The 22,985-nt window shown below is 34.8% G+C and overlaps 3 protein-coding genes across 3 annotated transcripts; all 3 read right to left on the bottom strand.

The window, feature by feature from the left end:
- Positions 1–9,356: 9,356 nt before the first annotated feature.
- LOC111013619 (aquaporin PIP2-2-like) lies at positions 9,357–10,879 on the bottom strand. The gene is made up of 4 exons (XM_022288095.2): positions 10,390–10,879; positions 10,020–10,315; positions 9,804–9,944; positions 9,357–9,700 (listed from the first exon to the last, which is right to left on the bottom strand). The coding sequence occupies exons 1-4, from the start codon at positions 10,670–10,672 to the stop codon at positions 9,581–9,583; spliced, it is 840 nt and encodes a 279-aa protein (XP_022143787.1). The 5' UTR covers positions 10,673–10,879; the 3' UTR covers positions 9,357–9,580.
- Positions 10,880–12,464: 1,585 nt separating this feature from the next.
- On the bottom strand, positions 12,465–13,876 carry LOC111013699 (aquaporin PIP2-3-like). Its single transcript, XM_022288205.2, has 4 exons — positions 13,472–13,876; positions 13,100–13,395; positions 12,874–13,014; positions 12,465–12,794 (listed from the first exon to the last, which is right to left on the bottom strand). The coding sequence occupies exons 1-4, from the start codon at positions 13,767–13,769 to the stop codon at positions 12,675–12,677; spliced, it is 855 nt and encodes a 284-aa protein (XP_022143897.2). The 5' UTR covers positions 13,770–13,876; the 3' UTR covers positions 12,465–12,674.
- Positions 13,877–16,580: 2,704 nt separating this feature from the next.
- LOC111013703 (aquaporin PIP2-1) lies at positions 16,581–18,307 on the bottom strand. Its single transcript, XM_022288210.2, has 4 exons — positions 17,725–18,307; positions 17,338–17,633; positions 16,994–17,134; positions 16,581–16,890 (listed from the first exon to the last, which is right to left on the bottom strand). Exons 1-4 carry the CDS (start codon positions 18,029–18,031, stop codon positions 16,780–16,782), a joined length of 855 nt encoding a protein of 284 aa, XP_022143902.1. The 5' UTR covers positions 18,032–18,307; the 3' UTR covers positions 16,581–16,779.
- Between the last annotated feature and the right edge of the window lie 4,678 nt (positions 18,308–22,985).

Here is a 22,985-nt window from a genome sequence, read left to right as displayed (position 1 = left end):
TGATGAAAGCTATGGCGCGATCAATTGCTTTCCACGTGGTTTCATTTGTTGACCTACTCGGTTTCAGCCCCCTTTTATAAGGGAGAGCTCCATTCCTCACTTTCCCCATCAATCCACTTATCTTCACCCATCTCTGTACTCCCAGAAACAGAGCTCTGTTTTGGCTGATCGTCTGAATTTTTCTTTCTGGGAAAGAATCACAATCAAAGCTTCAACTCTGGGTTGAAAACAAACAAAACAATGGCAGAGAAGGTTCAAGTTCAAGTTTTGAGGTGTTTGGTGGAGAAATCTCCAGCTCTATTTGTTCTCCCAAACAAGGCCTCTCTCTCTCCTGCCTTGGAGACCATTGCAGAAGGGGAAGAAACTGAGGATTCCAATGAGAAAGAAGGGTCCTAGCCATTTTAGAACTGTAATTTGCAGAGGTGTAATAAAATTTCAGCATAAAGTTGAAGCCTTGTTGATGGGTTTTCTTTGTCAAGTGAACTTTGTTGCTATTTGTTTCTCTTTAATCCTTAAGTCTCTTTTGGAGGAACAAGGAGAAGAAAAAGAAGAAATACAGTATCAAAGTTTTCAATCTCTTGATGAATTTTCTCTCTATTGGCTCTCTATTTTTCTCTGTCTCTGATTGAAGCTAATTCTCTTGCATTAGGTTCTTGAGGTTCACTATCATTTACGAGAAATTGAAATCGAATGTTATATAATTATAAGACTTACAAACACTTACTGTATCTGTTTCTTTTTTTCCCTCTCTTTTGGACAGAACTTCAATGTTAGTTAAATGACAACCTCTGAGACCACATAACGAAAATAATATAATCACAGCATCTGTAAACACTTCGGGACTACTAAGGGTTATATGAGAAGAGAAATTATAAAAAATTATACACTTGACCAACAAAATAGTTTGATAATTCAAAGAACTAGGAATATAAACAAATTTAAGACCACTAAACACCTTCTCCAAGCTAAAGTGAGCATAGCTCAGTGGTAATTGGCATATGTTGTGAGTTTTTGTCAATTATAGCACCTGTATTCAGAATTGAAAGAGAAATAATTGCTTCCAAAGTTCTTTATTCTCCACCATGATACATAAGAAGGGTTAGACAAATTTTCTAAATCACCTAGTCACGAATCTCAATACAATTAAGACGGATAGCTTTTTCGAATTCCAAACGATGTTCGAGCCATATCGGTTCTATTTTAGTATAAGCTGTCTAACGATATTGTATAAGTTAATTTACATATAAGATAATTTTATATCTGAGAACGTGAATAAATTATTATTTTCCTAATGATAATAAGTTAATAGTGTTTCAATAGGTAAACCATTGAGTCTCCCTCTTTCCTCTTTACTGCCAATTTTGACCACCTAAAGTATTAGTTAAATAAATATATGTTCCTCTCTTTATAAATTTACTTTTATTATTTTATTTTTGTTAAAAATAAGAAGTTTCAACAAAGTAGAAATTAAATTTAAATGAATAAAGAGACCTCACTTTTGACCCATATTAATTCTTGTTTTTCTTATAAATAAGATTTTTTTTAGGAGAGTTTTTGTCATAAAAAAGCTAAAGAGGTAGAAATATTGATATATTATAAGGGATTCTATATTTTAGACTAAACTACTATGTTAGTCTATATAGTTTTAGAAGTTCTAATATGGTTCTTATCAAATTATGATTAAGTTAAGTTTTCTAAACCGTCCAACATTACCAAAAGTTTCTTATCCCAATGACACAGTTTTTTGGCTTTGATAGACAACACACCATGGTGATATCTAAACAAAAGTTGATTCGACGAGAGAAAATTGTTAACATTTAGAAAATTGAAGAACAATGAGAGATTTAACCAACCATTAAAAAACTTCACTTAGTATTAAAGTTAATGCGTTATTTGTTTTGAATTTCTAAAGAGAGAACTTCTTCTTTCTTCTAGTAGATGGATAAAGATTTCTTACCTTTGACAAAAAATGAAGAAAAATATAGAGAGACATTTGATATGGTATGGTTACGTTATATTAGAATTGGGAGTGAGCTATTTTAATATATATATATATATATATTTTTTTACTAGTTTAATTTTTTCCCACATAACTATTGTTGGTAACATTTGTCAAAATAGAAAGTGAGTGAAATATATAGACTTCAAAAAGATGCGTGTGAAAATAAGAACTCTCCCATTGGCTAGAAACACAAATTTCTTTCTGGGTGCCTATTAATTCCAAGCTATTGAAAAAGAAAGCAAGAAAACACCATAATATATATATATATATATGTGTGTGTGTGAGAGGAGTTCATCAAACTTTTACTTTACATGTGGACTAGTTAATTAATTACATTAGTCAAGAATATTTGGTAAAAAAGTGAGAAAATAGAAAAAAACAGAAAACAAAAGTGCTAGTTTTTTAATTCTCCTTTTTGGGCATAGCGTGGGAGAAGCGTAGGGTAGTTGTTGGAAGGTCATTTCAAGTACTGATTTTTGGTTAGAATTTTCCACATGGTGCAATATAAAAAGGAATAATGGGTTTGGTGCATTGAAATTAAAAAAAGGGCTATTCTCTGTTGTGTATAAATATTTGGTCCCTTATTCACTTCATTTTGTTCATAAGCTCTGATAAAAAAGTTTTGTGTTTTTCTTGTGGGTTTTGGTGATATCAGTTCTGTGATTCTTCTGAGATGGCGAGAGGTGAGAAAGTTAAAGGTTTGAGGAGCTTTTGGATTGAAAAAGCACCACATCTTGTAGTGGTTTCTCAAGCCATGGCGGCCAAGGCTTGTTATTTTCCTCGATTGGACACCATTTCTGAAGATCAACAACAAGATCATCAACATATAATTACCACCCAAAAAGATACTTCCTAGACACCTTAATTTCTGGCCTCTGTCTCTGTGTTTTGTAACTTTTGCTTCTGCCCATGAGGGCTGAAATACAGAAAAATCAATACTTTTGAAGAGAATGTGTTATGGTCTCAGCATCGGTTCAAATGGTGATTTTGTTTTAGAAATATTTTAAAGATGGAAGTCTCGGACGTTTAGGAAGATATCAAAATCTCTGCCTCGATTTGGTCTTCTAAATCTCATCTTTTTTGTAGTTGTGATATATATCTATCATTTCGTCGAATTGGAGTACTTTTTTATAGTTGTTTTGTAGGTTTGTCATATACCTATTTAATGAAATGGTTCGGATTTCTCTTAAAAAAAACTAACATCAAGAATATTTTTGGTGTATTGGAACCACAAAAGCGATAAATAGGTCTTTTGCACTTTCATGATATTGAAAGTTGAAACACAAACAAATCATAGATTATTACAGCACAATAATCTCTGTTTATTTGCCTCTATTAACCTAAATTAAGTATTATTGACGTTTAATTTAGCATGTGAACATGACTAATGAGAGAATGCAAGAGATTAATTTGCTCTTAAGGTAGCTCTTCTTTGAAGCCATTGATGACACCGTCCGTTTTTTGTCTAAGACTATTCTTAGAAATGGAGAGATCGTTGAAGAAGATCGATAATAATTAACTTCTTATTTATTTTGACAAGATTGGATATAATTAGAATTTAGAGGTCGTTATAAATATTATATATATTAAGATAGTAGTTGTTTCAATATTTCAATTTGCAAATATGATATTAATAATTATGGACAATCAATTGAATAAATGATTGAGTCGATCATGTTTTATTAATTATAATAAAACTTGTTTAATTAACAAAATTATTGAGTCCCAACAAATAACATATCAAACTAAGTATCTTGCTTTTACAAAAATATTTTATGGGATGTGATTTTGACGTGTATAATTAATATATAATCTGTTTTAATGACTATAAAAATGATTATTAGACTTGTTAAAAATGATTAAGGGTAAGCCCTCTCTTCTCTCAAGTACAAAATCAAAAAATAAGTTCAATATTCATGAATCACATTGCAAGATAATCAACCTTAATTAAAGATTGATGCTCTATATACAAAATTCTAACTCAATTCCCCAAAAATTTAATATGAGCACAGAGAGCAGATTAAGAGCATGTGTAGTGGGAAACTCTTTTTCAAAACATATTTTTGCAATTTTTTAAAGATAAATTAGTTCAGAGATAATATCATGGATCTTTTTCATCATTTTCTTCTAGATTAACTTGTTACTTGATACGGCCCGGTAAAGTCAATGTATATACATGTGACCCCATTCTCGTCGAGGCACGTGTATTCGAGCCTTAACTTAGATACACAGAGGATGAAAAAGTGGCCAACGTGCCTAAAAGTAGAGCTTGGCACAGCTCCGACCCGCATAAAATTTCGACTAAAGAATCTATTGATAGCTGGCAGGACGTCAATTCTGTTGGTAGAGGTCCCCAAGGGATAGCTTGAGTGTGGCTTGGGGCCTCAAGGAATATCCTTGAGATCTTTTGTTCAACTCACATGGAACGTAACTCCACCAAGTAATGACCCTTTGCGCATGTACGGATATGGGGACAGTGCACACTGCACATATCCTAGGTATAGGGGCACAAAGGTGAAAAGCTCGCTGACTCCTGGCTAATCAAAAAAATTCAGTTGGTAGAGGATTTTTTGACTGTCGAAAGAACATCTGTCAAATGATAGGTAAGGTTACATCTGTCAAATGATAGGTACGGTTATAACCACATTTATAAGGCGTCGTTTCCCAATGCTCTCCTATAAAATGCAAAGTTCCTACTTTCTCAAAGGTACATAATCTCTAGTGCATTCAATTGAGCTCAGCTCGACGCTAATTTAGACTAAATATCCAACTTAAGCTTCGAAATGTATGGGATCAAGCATCACAATCGAAGCGAAGTCCACCCAGATCACTTGCGTGTAAGCTCCTACATCACCATAACTAATACCCACTGTTTTGCATCTATGACTCATAAACATTCACGAGTTATTTCAATTAGACAATAACTCTAAACTATTTACAACAATCCCTTAATTCTTAAACATGTACGCTCTACACCCTTCATGCACATTTTCCAGCACTCAGCCCTATAAATTTTCTTATTTAGAACCCATAAATACGAAGTGACAAATCCACAAATCAGGTCATCTTCTATGCAAACACATGTCACTTCCCACACACAAAAAGCAAAAAAGATTGTATTTTTTTCTTCCTCCAATAAAGGATAAAAACATGAGGACGTGGTGGTGGTACTGCCCATTGGTTGGAGGGTCATTTCATTACAACATCGCCTATATTTTCCACATGGTCTTAATTAAAACAACCCTCCACGGCAGGGCATTCCACAGATAGCTTAATCAGCCAAAATCACTAATCTCTATGATCTCTCTCTCTCTATATATATATGCACTACTGATTGGAATCCCATCTTTATTATTCCTCAAAAAGAAGTTCAAAGTTTTTTGCTTTTGGCTGATTGGTTGAAACCCTTTTGATCTAAGAAGAACCCCATGGCCATGGCGAAGAAAGTTGAAGTTTTGAGTTTCTGGGTTGAGAAAGCACCAGCTTTGGTTGTCATCCCAATCAAGACATCTCTATCTCCTGAGTTGGAGACTATTCGTGAAGAGGAAGAAGTTGAAGAAATAGATCATGAGAGAGAAGGGACCTATTTCTCTCCATCTATAACCCACTGCTCTTCGTCCAATTCAGGATGAAATTTTTGTTAAGTACAACTTCTAACTCAAAACTTTTTAGTTGGAGATATATGTTAATTATTCTTGAGCTATGTCCGTTTTGACAAAATCATGACGAAGTTAATTTTATTGTTGGGGAATATTAGTTCAATAGCTCTCACCATTTGGAAATGTGCATTTTCTACCTATTTGTGTGTTTTTTTCTTCCTTTTTTTTTGGGTGAAGTTGCAAAAATATCATACCCCTTACATCCTAATTTTAAGCAAATATTAACTCCTATGTTTACAATTGTTACAAATTACACATTTTGTGCTTGTACTTGTATTTAAATATTACTCTAAAACTTACCACATCAGCAAAATTGTTAAAAGGGTAGGAGTACTACCATTGATACTGATTTTTTTTTCTTTTAATATTATGCTGTTAAAATATTGATAGAAAAATTGGCTTGTAGACTGGGGCAAATTTTATTAATCGACATAAAAATTTAGTAAAGTTCCTGAACGAAAATTTTGGATTCGTCTCGTGGCTAAAAACTAATGACAATATTGGATCATAAGATTAAACAATACTATTACTTACATAATGGATCTCACATCATCACTTTAACTTTTGTTAGTGGCAGGGTTAAAAACTAATTGATGAATACCACTTACTAATATAATGGCACTATAAATAAATAAATATATATATTTTGGAGGTATATATGTTTCTCTAAATGTTAGGAATTTTCGTAGGATTGTGATTCAATAGTGTTAAAATTCCTTTTTCTAATAGGATAGAGTCTCTTGCAACTTCCAAGTAGGAAAAAGACACCCACTTTGAATCTCTCTCTCAATCTGTCTATATATATTAAATTAGAGTTTGCGTTATGATCCTCAATTCTCAGAAAGAAGTGTTGGTTAAGGTTTTTTTCCATGGAAATGATGGGAGAGAAAGTTAAAGTTTTGAGGATTTTGATAGAGAAAGCACCAGCTCTACTTGTTTCCACCATTAAAGCTTCACAGTACTCTCCTCGCTTGGAGACTATTGCAGAAGAAGATGAAGCTCAGGAAATTACCCAAAACGATGCCTCCTCCATTCCCACATCAATTATCCTTGCTCTTTCTTCTTCTTCTTCTTCTGTTCAAGTTTTTTAGTTTTATTTTCATGGCACTTTAAGCTCTTTATTGGGAAATTAATTATGGAGTTATTGGATGCTGGGTTCTTGTAAACTTGCCAAAACTAGATCAAATCCAATGCTCAATATGGGTTTTTGTTTCTCTCTTATATATCTGAGATTTTATTATTTGCCTTTCGTCCTTTTCTTCAGAAATTCACTAATAATATTTGTATGCAAAATTGCCATTAGTCTCCACAATTTTAAAAAATTTTAATAAATGGATTTGAACTTAATTTCAATTTAATCTCTATGATTTCAACGATTTTAAATTTGATCTCTATAGTCACATAAAATCTCATGAATGGTCTCTCTTGCTACTATCTACTATCTACTCAATACGGAACACTTATTAGGCTAATTACTTTATAATTAGAGCTTAAATTTGAGTAAAAAAGAGAGGAAAATAAGTTAATATTTTAAATTAATAAAAAAATATATTTAAAATTAATTTGTAAGGTTTTACCAAATCATATTAATTAAGATTATTTCAACAAGGTTAACTTTTAAATTCCATCTCAATGCATATATTTACGTGAGAAACTTTTCCCGATCTCTTTCCAACTCAATAAATATGACTAATTACAATTATAATAACTTTTTTTTTCCTTTTTGCAAAGTAAGGATAACTTTTTATTGCTATCAAATGGTGTTTTCGAAATTAGTATATTTCTTATTTTATTTTTAAATCTACGTCTATATTTAAACTCAACCCACTGAAATTTAGAAGATTTGCAACTTAATTCCACCATATTTAACGACAAAACTATCCCACATGTGGCCACCATTTCTCTACCATTTTAAAAATAGTGTCCCACTTCCCAAAAACACATACCTACTTAAAATTACTCACTTTCTTTTCTTTTCTTTTTTTTTTTTTTTTTTTTTTTACATTAATAGTAAACCCAAAAATAAAGCATTAATGGTAAACCCAAAAATAGTAACAAGAAAGCGTCAATTCTAAGGCTCTCTTTGAAAGATTCAAGGGCAGATTGCCATTCAATTTCCTCTTCTCTATATAAATTCCCTCTCTCTACTTTCCAATACACAAAACAATCGAGCAAATTTGAGGTCCATTTTGCAAGAACTTTGAGGAAATTAAACCCCCATTTGAGAAATGGCAAAGCAAGTTAGAAATTTGAGGAGCTGGGTTTATGAGGTTGCTCCATCTCCAGTCATTTTCCCAAACAAACCTTCCACTGCTCCTTCATTGGAACCAATCACAGAAGAAACTCCAGAAGAATATGATGAAGCTTCATGAATTTAAGGCAACCAGATTATAATTTGGTTCAGTTTCATCCTCTCAATCCACAGCCATGGCGGTCCCCAAATTTTGTGGATGCCAAGGAATGACTGTAGTGGATTAAATTTGCAGGGTCGGAGAGATGTTAGGGAGCTACTGTTTTTTCAAAACCAGATCCATGTTTTCTCTGATGGAGAAGATGAAAGATGAGAGTGTTAATTATTGTACAAAATAACATGTCTTTTGAATTTATGACATTGTACAGCTTTATTATTATTTTGTAAATATATATGTTTCTTTTTGTTTTGTAAATATACTTGTCAATTATTATTTTCTTAATATATTCATTTATTTAAAGTTTTTTTCTTTAAATAGATTATTATTCTATTTTGTTTTTTATTTTTATATCTTGGGAATGTTACCAAAATTTCACATCGATTGGATAAGGGAAACATTCATAATGTATAAACAACTATACATTCTCCCCGCTTGGTAGTAGAGCACAAGCATTACAGGGTGTAGAGGCATAATATAGCATTAGAGAAATTTCTTTAACTGGGGTGATCTATTGGGTTATTTGGAACGATAGGAATGCGTCAGATGTAGCCATGAAAGCATCGTTCGAAGATGCGAGCAAGTCACAGTATCAATTAGCTAGCTGCTAAAGCTTTATTATTATTAATGAAAGAATAGTGTATGATGGAAATTAATGTAATAAGGAGAGGAGACGAGAAAGGAATAGAGAATTATGGGCATGTTTCTCACACGAGCTTATTAAAAGACATCCTTATTTAAGGTGTGTTGGATTACAATCTTTTTGGTGGTTTCTGTGAAGCTTCATTCACTCGGTGGTGTGATGTCTATGTAATACAGAGACCCTTATAAAAATGGCACCCCACTAATCAATTTCCCATCTCAACCAAAAATCAATCATCTTCTCTCTCTCTCTCTTGAAACTTAAGCCTCACTAACAGTGGCTTCCATGGCAGAGAAGGCTACAATTCTGAGCAATTGGATCGAGAAACCACCATCTCCATTTCTTTTCCCCATCAAGACTTCTCACTCTCCTCGCTTGGACACCATTTTTGAAGACCAAGAACTCGAGGAAACAAACGACACAAAACAACCATAGCTACATTCACATCCATTTAGCTTTATGTGTTTTACTCTGCCATTTTTAGCTTTGTGTTGGGAAAAGTTTGCAACTTTTTCAATGCAAAATATTGGGTAATGATTTATGTGTGTATATATAGAGATTTGAAGTTTATCTATCTATTGTTTCTGATTTTGTACATCTTCAACTCAAAAAGGCATGTGTTGATATGAATGGCATAATTATCATTAAGAGCAAATATAACTTTTGATTAGAACAAGTTTGCGTTAAAATTACAGAGCGATGAGTTCAGAATTGGTAGCGAAAAACAGAGGAAAAGCAAAAGGAACGGAGAAACAGAGCAATTGGGAAGAGTTCACCGACCAAACAAGTGGCTTTGGAATTTGGTGGAAGAAAAGTCACATTTTTCCTCTTTCCAAACTCACGACATTAATGGAGATTTGGATAAGATTTATACGGCGGAGGAACTTCTGAACGATGCCAGAGCTTTAACTGCACCTGCCCTCATTATGATTTGGTGATAAATTGCAGCAATGGTAGCACCGACGAAGGGGCCAACCCAGAAGATCCACTGTTCATAAAAGTAATTAAAAGAAACGCTTCAATTTCTTGATCTGAAAAAACAAGATCCAAAATCTTAAAGATGGGGATTGATTGGGGGAAGGAGAAATTACATGATCATTCCAGGCCTTGGCTTTGTTAAAGATCACAGCAGCTCCTAAGCTTCGAGCTGGGTTTATGCCGGTGCCGGTGATCGGAATGGTGGCCAAATGAACCATAAACACCGCGAACCCAATTGGGAGTGGCGCCAAAACCTTCAATTTCGATTTCAAAACAAGATTAGTTCAATTGAGCCCAAACCCAATTCGGGAATTAAACTAAAAACTTACAGGAACGTGAGAATCTCTAGCGTTCCTCTTGGGATCGGTGGCAGAGAAGACAGTGTAAACCAGAACAAAAGTTCCGATGATCTCTGCGGCTAAGCCGGTGCCGGCGCTGTATCCATCGGCGAGAACGTTGGTTCCGCCGCCGTAGCGATCGTAATAAGCCTTCTGAAATGATTTCGCCAACGCACACCCCCAAATGGCCCCCAAACATTGTACCCCCATGTACAACACAGCTCTCGCCAGAGAGATCTTTCGAGCCAGAAACAGCCCGAACGTCACCGCCGGATTAATGTGCCCTCCTGCCATTGCCAAGCCATAAACTTTTCAAATCTTAATTTTTAGACCCAAAAGGGGCAATTTTTGTGAGACTCACCAGAAATACCAGCGGTACAGTAAACGAGGACGAAGATCATGCCGCCAACTGCCCAGGAAATGCCCAAAATGCCGACGCCGGCGCACGGCTGTCCGCCATTGGCCGGGTCGGTCCGGCTGGCGTGGCCAGTGACAGTGAGAACAATGATGTACAAGAACAAAAGCGTGGCGACGAACTCGGCGATGATGGCCCTGTAAAATGACCACTGGCTGAACTCCTTGGCGTCGATCAAGGGGACTGCAGGCGGGTCGTGGTAGTCCTTGGCGCCAACATTGTTGGACATTGCTCTCTTATGTTGAGAACTGAGAAGAAAGAAAATGGAGGAAGAACACACTATAATTTGAAAACAAAGAGAATCAGCTGCAGAGGGTAGTGATGAAATTGATATTTGGTGTTACTTTAGCTAATTTATTGAATCCTGCCATTTTGTGGTAGAAAACTGTCGTTTGTTATTTATTTCCCCGTACTCTGCCCCATTGTATTCCAATTTGGGTATTTAATGAATTATGTCTCATTTTCTGCAAAGTCTTCCTTTCAAAATTATAGGTGTCATTCTTCTTCTTCTTCTTCTTCTTCTTCTTCTTCTTCTTCTTCTTCTTCTTCTTCTTCTTCTTCTTCTTCTTTCTCTGGTTCTGGTTCTGGTTCTGGGTTGTTCTGCTCAGGTAGCTATCAACATTTTCAGTGCAGCTCTTGCATCTTAGAAGGATTGGGACCAGAGTGATCTCTTCATTCAAAACAAAACGGATCAGGCAACTATTGAAGAACCTTGTTTAATTTGATTCTCTAAGTTTAGTTAAAGCTAAGCTTGGTAATGTGAATTTAAGACTTATTAAATGCTTTCTACTACCCATCTCTTGCAGTTATACAGGAGACAGTTTGATCCCACCTTATTAAATTACACATGCCGTTCTCCTCCTTCCTCACCTACTTAATGTTTCCCAATTGGCAAAGAGTACTGAGTTGACTAATTGCATACATACATGTTGGACGAGTCGAAAAGTACGAGATGATGAGTCTAGTATTGCTCAAGTATCACTCAGGTTCTACTATAACAGGAAGAATACAATGAGATCTTTCAACACTCTACAAAACTCTTAACTTACCACAATAATGGTCAGTTGGCACTCTAGTGAACCACATCAATATTTGTCTAAACTCTCTCTGTTGTATATCTCTCATGCTTCAAGATGAACGGTTGTAGTACTCTCCTCTCAACCAGTTCCCAACGACTCTCAGAAAAGACTCATTTATATAGAAAATGTCTTGACTTTATTAGCTGTGTGAACTAGCTCCCTAAAAGGGGCACCATGGCACTCTGGAAATCAGAAAAGGCTTCAAGTCCTAGGATAGCGTCATAGTGGTGTGGGAGGTGCCTAAGCAATATCTTCTCAGCTTCTTGATGCTGTCATGTGTGGCAGCACCTCCTTTGTTTCCTTTCTCTATTTCTTTTAATTTCAACTCTAAAAAACAATCTGATATTCTCCTTTGAACATAATTCCTATAGCTTTACTCTTGATTTTAACCAAAATGCTTTATATCAATGAAAATAATCGTCAATCACTCTCTTCCTTAACCAATACGAAGCTTTAGTTGCACACCTTGCAACTTCAACCAAGCCTTCTTGATGATTTGAGCCACACAAAACCCAACATCTAGTATCTCCACTTCATTGCTCTTGGACTCACTTGACCTGACCCAATTTGTCAAGTTAGACCACAAACCATCTCAACAGGGCAAGCCAAATTGGACTCCACAGATCATTATTTGTGGAAGAAAAAACTCTTTTAACACCATCATTATAGAAGTTGAAGAATTTGAGGAAAGAAATGAGATAAAAAAAAAAAAAAATGCCCTATGAAAAAGATTTTACTTTTATGGCTTCCTGCCAATTTTAGCCTTTCCAATGCAAAATATTGGATTATGAATTAAGTACTGTATCAATCTCAAATTTATTAGTGCGTATTGGTATTCGGTGGGTTCTTTTTCCCATATAAAGATCATATTGACATAATGAAGGATTTTCTATATCTTCAACTAAAAAGGCAAAATGTAAATGAAAATGGCACAAATTATCATAAACCATAAACATAACCCACTTGATTGGGATCAATTTTGCATTCAAACAAAGCCCAGAGTTACATAATTGGCAGAGAAAAACAGAGGAAAAGCAAAAGAAAAGAGGGAACCAAAAACAGAGCAATTGGGCAGAGGGCACACATAAAACAAGTGCCTTCAGTTCACACTTCTTGTCCCCAAACACAGAAGAATGGAGATTTGGACAAGATTTACACGGCGGTGGAACTTCTGAACGATCCAAGAGCCTTAACAGCGCCTGCCCTCAATATAATTTGGTGATAAATTGCAGCAATGGCAGCTCCAATGAAGGGGCCAACCCAGAAGATCCACTGTTCAAAAGTAAAAAACATCAGAGCTTCAACTTCTTGATCTGAAAAACAAAAGAGAAATTGAGGAAGGAGAAGTTACCTGGTCATCCCATATCTTGTCTTTGTTAAAGATCACAGCAGCCCCCAAGCTCCGAGCGGGATTGATGCCGGTTCCGGTGATCGGAATGGTGGCCAGATGAACCATGAACACCGCGAACCCAATTGGGAGTGGCGCCAAAACCTTCAATTTCAAATATTCAAACAAGATTAGTTCACTCGAGTAAAATGAGGTCAAACCCAGTTTGGGAATGAAACTAAAAACTTACAGGAACGTGAGAATCTCTGGCGTTCCTCTTGGGATCGGTGGCAGAGAAGACGGTGTAAACAAGAACGAAAGTTCCGATGATCTCCGCGGCTAAGCCGGTGCCGGTGCTGTACCCAACGGCGAGCTGATTGGCTCCACCGCCGTACTCAATGTAGTGAGCCTTTTGGAATGACTTCACCAACGCACACCCACAAATTGCGCCCAAACATTGCGCCGCCATATATAAAACGGCTCTCACCAGAGACACCTTTCGAGCAAGAAACAGCCCAAAAGTCACCGCGGGGTTAATATGCCCTCCTGCAAAATTCAAATTAAATGGTAATCAGACCATAACCCAATTGACAGAGAAACAGAGGAATAGAAGAGAACCCACCAGAAATTCCTGCGGTGCAGTAGACGAGGACGAAGATCATGCCGCCGAATGCCCAGGCGATGCCGAGAATGCCGACGCCACCGCAGATTTCGCCGCCGTTTTTGGTGTTGGACTGGTGGTTGTAGCCAATGACAGTGAGAACAGTGACGTACAAGAAGAGAAGCGTGGCGACGAACTCGGCGATGATGGCTCTGTAAAATGACCACTGAATGAACTCCTCTGCATCGATCAATGGGGCCGGGGGCGGGTCCTGGTAGTCCTTGGCGGCGAACCCACCGGCTTCAAGATCCTTGGACATGGCTGATTCCGGGGCCGGGTGAAGCTAAAAAAGAAATGGAAACTGAAAACAGAGAGAAAGAAGCAGAGGGCGATGATGGAGGTTGGGGATGGAGTGGAGATTTATACAAGGGGCAAGGAGAGTAGTAATGGAGTGTTTGGGATTTTCCTGCCGCCCCATTTCGCCAAAATTTCGTCTTTCTTTCACTTTCTTTGACCCCACACTCGCTCAGGCTCAGATGTCTGCATTTGGGCCTCCATGGCCTAAATCCTCCACAAGGTTCCAGGGAGCAATTCGCTCTTAAATAATATATATTTATTTGTGTCTTTTTTCTTAAATAAATGTCTTTCTTATCATTTTAATTATTATTCTTTTGGATGATTGAAAACTATAAAGAACCCTGATATTATGGGTAGAGAAAGGGTTACTCGATGAATCGATACCACACCTGAATAAGATGAATATTGAGATTATGGAAGTATCGTTACGAAAGACTTTTTTTTTTTTACTCAATCATAAGAATTTCACGTGCTTGGCTTGGAGCAATCTTGAGTCGATGACAAAGCTTAGATAAAGACGGTGATGCTACCAGGTCACAGTATCAATTAGGTGATAAATCCGAATTTCGAATCCGATACACATATTTGGCTATTGAATACTTGTCTAGCAAAGTAAAATAATCACCGTTATGTTTTTGACAACTAAATTAAAAGTGTGTATATATATAGTTGTTAATAAAAATATACTCAGTGACTAGTTAATACCTAGGTATTATTCGATTATATATTGCAAATACTTTACTATTAATGACTCACGCTAATTACCGTTAAATTTTTTATAAGTAAAATAGAAAGCTCGATTAGAGGAAAAAAAAGTAAGTCCAAGTAAAATTATACTCATCAATAACTTGTATTATCTTTATATATTTTCAATTAAAAATCATAAAAATATTAAAGCTAATAAAAAAGAATTTACCGACAAATGAAGGCCAACATAAAACTATTTGTAACTATTTGTATCAATTTTAACATTATTTTTTATTGAATCATAAAAGTGTAGAAGGAAAATGTAAACTAAATGACAAAATATCAAAACGTAATTAGAGAAAAAAAAATCAATCATGCGGAAAAACACTAACTACAAGGATAGCCACAAATTTTAATATTTACAAGAAAAGAAAAAGAATTAGTTGAGGAGGGTATAATATAACGTAGCCGTTTTAAGGTTTAATTTTATATATTAAAATTCAAATGGATAAAATGAATATAAAAAAATTAAATGGAGAACTTTAAAGGAAAAAAAGAAAAAGAAGAAAAAAACGTTAGCGTCATGTTAAGTCACGTGGAATAAGTGGGACGACAGTGGTGATGTGTGATTGAACCGACTAAATTGAAAATCTTATGATTCATATCATTTCACCACCACCGTCCATCTTCAACAGGGTCCCGCCGCACTGGAAACCACCTACCAATCAATTCGTGCCACGTAATCACATCGCAATCATCAGATCTTTATTCTATACCTCAAAAATTTGGTCGGTCCAGTCAACAAAATTCCCAAGGCAGAAAATGAGAGTTACGTGTGTTAAGATTTATGGCTCTGGGAGATCCACGTGTCGAGATTTTATTGCTCGCTGAAGACATGGAAAAAACATTGTTGTTAATTTTGCTGAAATTATTGTGTGCAGTGCAATGCATCGTCCAGTTTGTCAGTTCCTCCTTGGATCGGCTGTAGCTGTTTGGATGTCCTTGTTTTGAGAATTATTTGTATCATAGTTGTTTGGTTATAACTTTTAATATCCATACATTTTTAAATCTTAAGTTTGGAAAATAGTTTTATATAGTTTAATAACATTATTTGAGTTGGATAACATTGAAAAAATGAGATACTAGTTACCAGTTGATTGGACTTACTAATTTAACAAATTATATTGATTTTATATTATTTTTCAGTTACTAGGACTTATTCTTCTCTAGATCTTCTTCTTTGTCTTCATTTTTTCTTCTCCTTTCTCTCTTTTCGTCTTTCCATCGATGGCAACTGTCGTTGTCTTGAAATTTCCTTCCTTTTTTTCTTTCTTCTTTTTCTTACGTCATTCTTTGTCGACAACTTTGTTAGTTTTATCAATAGAGAACAATATGAAATGAGGGATCTCGTTACAAATCTAGAACAAAGGAGATGGTCCAAGTAGTTTAACCTTTTTATCCTTTTAACACTGGAAGAAAGATAGATTATGATCCAAAATTTGTATAATTCAGGAGAAATTAGGGTTTTATCTAGTGCAGTTGGGATGTTCTCTATCTTATCGAATGAAAGTTGGTCGTTTTATGACCCAAAATGATGGTAGAATCAATCATCCATGTTGGAGCCTTCTTTTTATTAGCTAATTATATATAATTATAAGAATTTGTTTGATGTTTCTTTATTTTGTATATTGAGGAAGCAATTATTCCTATTACCTAATCATCCTTGTATCAGGTGCTAACACATTTACGTCGTCATTAATAATACTCTAATAAAAGGTATATTAGAGTTGACATTTTTCGCTGTTAAATTATTTGTTTTGTTCTGACACGTCGCTCTAAATTCTACCGTGTCAACTTTTTAACGGATGTTTTTTGAGAAACTATTTTTGAACCATTTATGAAAGATCAAGAGTAGTATTGAAACTCTTAGATAAAGTCCAGGTTTTTTTTTTTTTTTAAATTTAGCCTTTAAATAGATTAAGCAATTGAGGTGCTCCATCAATTAAACTCAATGCCTTTTGAAGTGCTTCAATTTGTATGTTCAAGATAATCAATAAATCAAAAGATAAAATCCAAGGCACATGCATTCACAATAATAAACAGCACAAGATCTTGTTATTTATTACATAAAAACAGAGCAAAAGTGGATATGGGCATAAATAAATAAAAAATAACCAGTGCCCTTTTGTACAGACCACAATCGGCATTTTTGCCAATTAGGCTTAATATTTTCCATTTTCTCCGACCAAATTTGAAGGTAGAAGAAGCACCACCATCATTATCATTCAGGAGCTCCCAAATGATCCCAGAGCCTTGGCTGCCCCTGCTCTCAGTATAAATTGGTGATAAATTGCAGCAATGGCAGCACCAATAAAAGGCCCAACCCAGAAGATCCACTGTTCAAAAAATACACATCCACACAGAAACAACATTAGATATATAATACAGAACTTTAATTCAAATTTAGAAAGAAATTCAAACTTGGTACGTATAATTTACTTGATCATCCCAGGGCTTGTCTTCGTTGAAAACCACTGCGGCTCCGAAGCTTCGTGCTGGGTTTATGCCAGTTCCAGTGATGGGAATGGTGGCCAAGTGAACCATGAACACCGCGAACCCAATTGGGAGTGGTGCCAAAACCTTTCATTTCAAGTTTTAAACATCAAATTAGTTCCATTAAATAGCTAATTGTGTTCAACCAATTTGATAGTTGTTAAAGGTAATAAAGCACCCCCAAGGATGAACATGCGGGAGTTCGAACAAGACCTCCCGCTCTAATATGGATGAACAAGAGTAAGTTTAATTTATATATGGAACATCTCGTAATAGTTACTCAAACTTACAGGAACGTGGGAATCTCTAGCGTTTCTCTTTGGATCGGTGGCGGAGAAGACGGTGTAAACGAGAACGAAGGTCCCAATGATCTCGGCAGCCAATCCGGTGCCGGTGCTGTAGCCGTCGGCGAGCGAGTTGGCGCCACCGCCGTAAGTATGGTAGTGAGCATTTTGGAATGATTTCACCAACGCACATCCACAAATGGCGCCTAGACACTGAGCCACTATGTACAACACGGCTCGCACCAATGACACCTTCCGAGCCAACAACAGCCCCACCGTCACCGCCGGGTTTATATGCCCTCCTGCAAACACCCCCAAAACAAAAACAAAAACAAAAGTTCAAATTTTGAAGCCTTCAATTCAATTCAACCGTGGGGTTAAAGTTAAACTGACCAGAAATTCCGGCGGTGCAGTAAACAAGAACAAAAATCATGCCGCCGAAGGCCCAAGCGATGCCCAGAATGCCGACGCCGCCGCAAATCTCCCCTCCATTATTGACATCGCTCTGAATCTTATACCCAATCACAGTCAAAACAGTAACATACAGAAACAGAAGCGTGGCTACAAACTCTGCAATAATGGCTCTGTAAAACGACCATTTAGCGAACTCGTGGCCGTCGATCAATGGGGCCGGCGGTGGGTCTTCGTAATCTTTGGCGCCGAACCCACCTCGCCCTCCTGCTTCGATATCCTTCGGCATCTCGAAATGGTCAAATTAGCAAAGCAAATTGAACTGAAAATTTGTTTGTTTGAAAACAGAGCAATGGTGGAGCAGGGGTTGGGAAGAAATGGAAATATATATAGTGACTGGAAATTGAAATTTAAATGGAAATTTCATGATAAGTTAAAGTTATGGTGTTTTTGTGCCGCCCCATTTCCATTTTTCTGTCGTTTTTTGGTGATCTCACTGTCACTCAGAGGCAGCAGGTGGCTCTGCTTTTCTTCTCTTCTCTTCTGATCGTTTCCTGGGGGTTCTTGAAGGTTTGAAACTAGTCGGTAATTAATTAATATTTAAGGTTTAAATTGTTTAGTTTTAATCTATTCTAGTTGGTTCAAATGTTTTGTTGTACACCACTTTCTCAAATGGAATTATAAACTTAGCTGAATTGGGTAGAAATCATTACATAGCCTCATCTCTCATCTTTGCTATCTATGGTGAGTCATATCCACATGGCCAAACAGTGGCTACTTCTCCGTCAAGAAACATTATCTTTTACTTGTTTGTGTTCGAATTTCAGTCTATACTGACACAATAATATCTGATTGGAGAGGAAGATTAGAATTAGAATGGATCATAGGATTCTTGCGAGCAAAACCAGTAGGACGTGTTTTGGAAGAACCAATTTGTTACTGAACCGTATTATTGAGGTGTAGCTGGGTCAGAAACCTCATCCCGTGAAGTAAATCATTGCATCTATGGTTGAACCAATTGGGAGAGAATCAATAGATTCCTTTTCGAGAGCAATTCATCCTTCTCAAATGCAACATACAACTTCTGCTCTCCCGTTGTACTGCACGACTAGGTCATTTTGAGGCAAGCATACTTGATGTCTAGAACAGTTAACCCACTCTAATTTAGTCTTGTACTTGCGAGCTCATGCCTTACAACATGAGGCTAGATTTGAGACTTGATCAATTCTAGCAACGCCTTGCTCAAATAATGAAGAAAATTATGTTGATGTGATGCTCTCATCCAGTCTTTTATTAGTACACTTCAAAATATTATATCAAACAATCTAATGTGTTTTGAGTTTAACAATTATTGGGTGGGAATTGAATCATCGACACAAAATGATAACATGTTATCTATTAAATTATATTCAGATTTTCAACATTGTCCACTGAAATAATAATCACATTAACTTTATAAATATCATCTCCTCCTATAGGGCACATACGGCCAAGTGTTACTTTTTCAAAATTCTTCTACTCCACCAATTTGACAGTCAAGGTTCTTTTTGACATATACAACAGAGGTGTGAGTCAAAATAGTCCGTAGAATTCTTTTGTTTTTTTACCTAATATATCACTCAATTTTGAAACTTTATTTAATAAATTATTGAAATATAATAAATAAAATGTTGTACTATGGAAATATAAAAGTTAGTAGTTAAATAAATATTGTTTTTGTACTTTAGAACAATATAAATATTCAAATTGATATGAGAAAGTAAATTTTAGTGCTAATAACATAGTATTATAATCTTATTTTAGTGGTTAAACTAGTAAGAGTTTGTGTTGGGAGTATGAAGAATGTTTCATATTGACTAGATGAGAGAAATATTAATATGGTATTAGAGTTTATAATGTTCAAAAGAACATCCGGTTATAATCGATAAGTTAAAAGAATTACGATTTCGAGGGAATTAAAGACATAACAAAGGTTTTCACAAATTTAACGTACTAAAATTTAATAGTTCTAAAACCTTCCAAGTTTAATTGTATGATTCTGAAATTAGGAGACGAAATAGAATAAATTATTATTTTTGGTTTCTTAAAATTGGTTGGATGATGAAAAGAATAAATTATTGTTTGTATTTTGGTGGATCCACATTCCACTGTTGAAATTGTAGGCGATGAATCGCGGGTGAACGTTACAGTCACGTGCGCGTTAAGACGACAAGCCGGTGAGGCATGATTGGACCGACCAATCAAAATCCATTATTGAGTAGCCACCACCGCCCAGGGACCCACTCTCTTCTACTTTCCACCAATCCTTCTACGCCACTCGTTATCATTTCCAATTCTCGGTAAAAGACAAAAAGCGGACGTTTGGAATCAATTTTTCCTTTTTCCTTTTCCAACAACCAAAAAGAAAAAGAAAAAGAAAACAAAGGAAAAAGTTGTGGCTGTTGATTAGCCACGTGTCGTACACATCGAAAAATGGGAAGCGTATGATAATGTCGTATATTTACTATTACCTATTAAGTTTTTTTTTTTTACTTTTAAATATTAATTTCAATGTTATTTAGATGCAAAACCTGGAAGTAAATCGTGAATTCATCCTACTTGATCCAGATTAAAAGATTATCGAAAGTGAGTGGCATTAACTAAGGTTAAGATGTCAACGTGGTTGAGTCAAGTCGACCACTAACTACCCTAGGGTAAGGTGGCCAATCTAACCTCATGACTAAGAGGCGTTGACGCTCTAATACCGTTATAAACCACGTCACCAAATATCTCGTAGGTTATCAATTCTCCATGATGTTCGAAAAATTAACGAGATCATCATTGAAAATCATTGATAGATAATTCGAATAATTACTTCTATAAATAGGGGCTACGTTCAACTTAATCTATTGTCTGACTTAGACATATGGTTTACAGAAATTCGTTAGGAGCTCCTCCTATTGCAAACCAAATTCAAATCTTGTATCAACAATTATCTATTAAATTTCTTTGTTTTTAACTATTGATTTCAATGTTAATTAAATGAAATCTACAAAGAAAACTTAGAGTATATTCCAAGAATGTAAGAGTAAAAATTTTTTAAATCTTTTTGAAAAATCAATTTTAACTCCTCAAGGTGGATCAAAATTTACCTTTCAAGTTTAATTGGATCAAATTTCATTTTAAATCTAGACAAATATTGCCATCTTTCCTAACTTTAAAAGATTTGAAATTTTTACCTTGTTTTTCATTTGAATAATCATTGAAAGAGTATTATGATATTTCCAATAAATTGTATAATTAATATTTAGTATAGAATTGATAAGACACAAACAAAAATGATAGAGTTAGCTTTTTGCTCAAATTTGTAGGCGGAATTATTTAATTGTGCCTTACTCAAACTTGTTTGTACGAAACTTTATTTTCATGATGGTAGAGAGTTTTTTTTTTCTTTTTTTTTTTAACTTTTTGGTTAATATTTGTGGGTGGACTTATTAAAAATTGAATTGAGGGTAAAAATTGTAACGTTCATCTAAATTTAAGGTTCGAGATTGAAGGTTTTTTTTTTTTTTTTTTTGAAATTTGGTTCAAGATTGAAATTTTATAATGAAAGTTTATACAACTTGTCAAATGTCAAGTTTATAAATAACCACCGACTGTCTTTCATTTTCTAATAAAAAAAATGATTTTTTGCCTTTTTGAGATAAAAAAAGGTAAGAGTTACATCATTGCATACAATTTGCCAAGTAAAAATTACATCGTGATTTTTTTTTCTTTTTTTTTGGGAGGAAAATCGTGATTTTTCCACTATTGCAAATTTTTCATTAAATTGAACCTTTTTTTTTAGTATGACTATGAATTTGTGTCATGAATGCTCGTTATTTATTATATGTCTAAGGTTTGTCTCTCTCTTATTGCTATTTTCCTGGCGAATCTTGAATTTCATTATTTTATATTTGACTTTGATTGTTCAAATTAATTTTGATTAGGTATTTCATCATAATACGTGAGTCTGTCTGTTTTTTTAATATAATAAATATAGGTGGGAGATTTAAACTCATCACGAAGACAGATACCAACTAAGTTCGTGTTGGTACGTGTGAATTTTATTGTTAATATTGATAAATTTCAATATGGTGTTGTATCAATATTAAACTTTAGTTTTTCGCAACTTATCTTTTTCTCTGGTAGTGGGAAGGAATTCAATAATGCACACATTATCTAGTCATTCTTCATCACCTCTTTTGATTTTTTTTCCTTTTTGACTAAAGTATGGAAAATAGATTAATATTCAATATTTCTTAAAAAAAAATATTAATATTCAAACAAGTCAGCTTAATCAATCTTAATTAATAAATTTTTTATTGTGATCTTAGCTATTAATTTGTATGGAATAAATCCCTCGTCAATTAAACTACTCAATTAATCTTTAGGACAATCCGATTGGTTATAGCTCCGCAAAGCTTCAGTCGGAAAGAAATGGTATTGTAAAAGACATTTTAAAATATTACCCATTTCTCACATAATTTATACTTTATTATAGATAAATTATTGAAAGTTGTTATCAAAAGATGATTTTTTTAGTACACATGGGGATCCAAACTATCGATTTCATGGTTGGATATATATATTTTAATCCGTTGAGCTATATTTTGATTGGCGTCATCACAAGATGATTGATATTATGGCTACCGTGAGATATATAATTGAAATATATTCTTATATATCTTCTGTTTTTCCAAAAATAGTTATATTAAATTTCTTTTAACTCATTGATAATTAATAATTAATTTCTAGAGCATAGTAATTGAGTGACCAGTATTATGTTTGCCTCTTGTAAATTTTGAGTAGGCTAAATATTCTTTAAGAAATGTAATTAATAATTAATAAATAATGAGTGTCAAATTTGATAAATAGGAAATAGGGGGGCTAGAGAGAGGGGGTGGGTACAGTGGTGACATGTACCCAACCATTGACGTGGGACCCACAAAGGGCATAATCGTCACGCAAGTGACCAATTAAACCTCAATAATTCCACCGCCCGGGTCCCACTCTTCTCCATAAATTCCTCCTCCAATAAAAAATAATGCCAATTTTATTACCTCTTCATCCCAATTTGCACCACCAATCACTATTTTCAAACTTGTCTGTTATTTTGAAATAATTTTGGTAAAAATGAGGATAAAATGCATCTTTTATATCTGAATTTTTTATTGGATTTTAAGTTTCAAAAAGTGATATTTTCATCCAACTTTTAAAAAATA

This window comes from Momordica charantia (genome assembly GCF_013281855.1).
Source record: "Momordica charantia cultivar OHB3-1 chromosome 1 unlocalized genomic scaffold, Mcharantia_2.0 BLBB01000001.1, whole genome shotgun sequence".
Classification (NCBI taxonomy): domain Eukaryota; kingdom Viridiplantae; phylum Streptophyta; class Magnoliopsida; order Cucurbitales; family Cucurbitaceae; genus Momordica; species Momordica charantia.
This window is presented reverse-complemented; position numbering and strand designations above follow the sequence as displayed.

What these genes read in the sequence shown, in the direction of transcription:
- LOC111013703 (XM_022288210.2), bottom strand. Translation starts at nt 18,031, where the DNA reads ATGCCGAAGGATATCGAAGCAGGAGGGCGAGGTGGGTTCGGCGCCAAA. An exon ending in CTAGAGATTCCCACGTTCCT is followed by an intron (nt 17,135 to 17,337) that starts GTAAGTTTGAGT and finishes TTGAAATGAAAG; the next exon opens with GTTTTGGCACCACTCCCAAT. An exon ending in ACAAGCCCTGGGATGATCAA is followed by an intron (nt 16,891 to 16,993) that starts GTAAATTATACG and finishes TTTTTTGAACAG; the next exon opens with TGGATCTTCTGGGTTGGGCC.
- LOC111013619 (XM_022288095.2), bottom strand. Translation starts at nt 10,672, where the DNA reads ATGTCCAACAATGTTGGCGCCAAGGACTACCACGACCCGCCTGCAGTC. An exon ending in CTGTACCGCTGGTATTTCTG is followed by an intron (nt 10,316 to 10,389) that starts GTGAGTCTCACA and finishes TGGCAATGGCAG; the next exon opens with GAGGGCACATTAATCCGGCG. An exon ending in CTAGAGATTCTCACGTTCCT is followed by an intron (nt 9,945 to 10,019) that starts GTAAGTTTTTAG and finishes TCGAAATTGAAG; the next exon opens with GTTTTGGCGCCACTCCCAAT.
- LOC111013699 (XM_022288205.2), bottom strand. Translation starts at nt 13,769, where the DNA reads ATGTCCAAGGATCTTGAAGCCGGTGGGTTCGCCGCCAAGGACTACCAG. An exon ending in CTGCACCGCAGGAATTTCTG is followed by an intron (nt 13,396 to 13,471) that starts GTGGGTTCTCTT and finishes TGAATTTTGCAG; the next exon opens with GAGGGCATATTAACCCCGCG. An exon ending in ACAAGATATGGGATGACCAG is followed by an intron (nt 12,795 to 12,873) that starts GTAACTTCTCCT and finishes ACTTTTGAACAG; the next exon opens with TGGATCTTCTGGGTTGGCCC.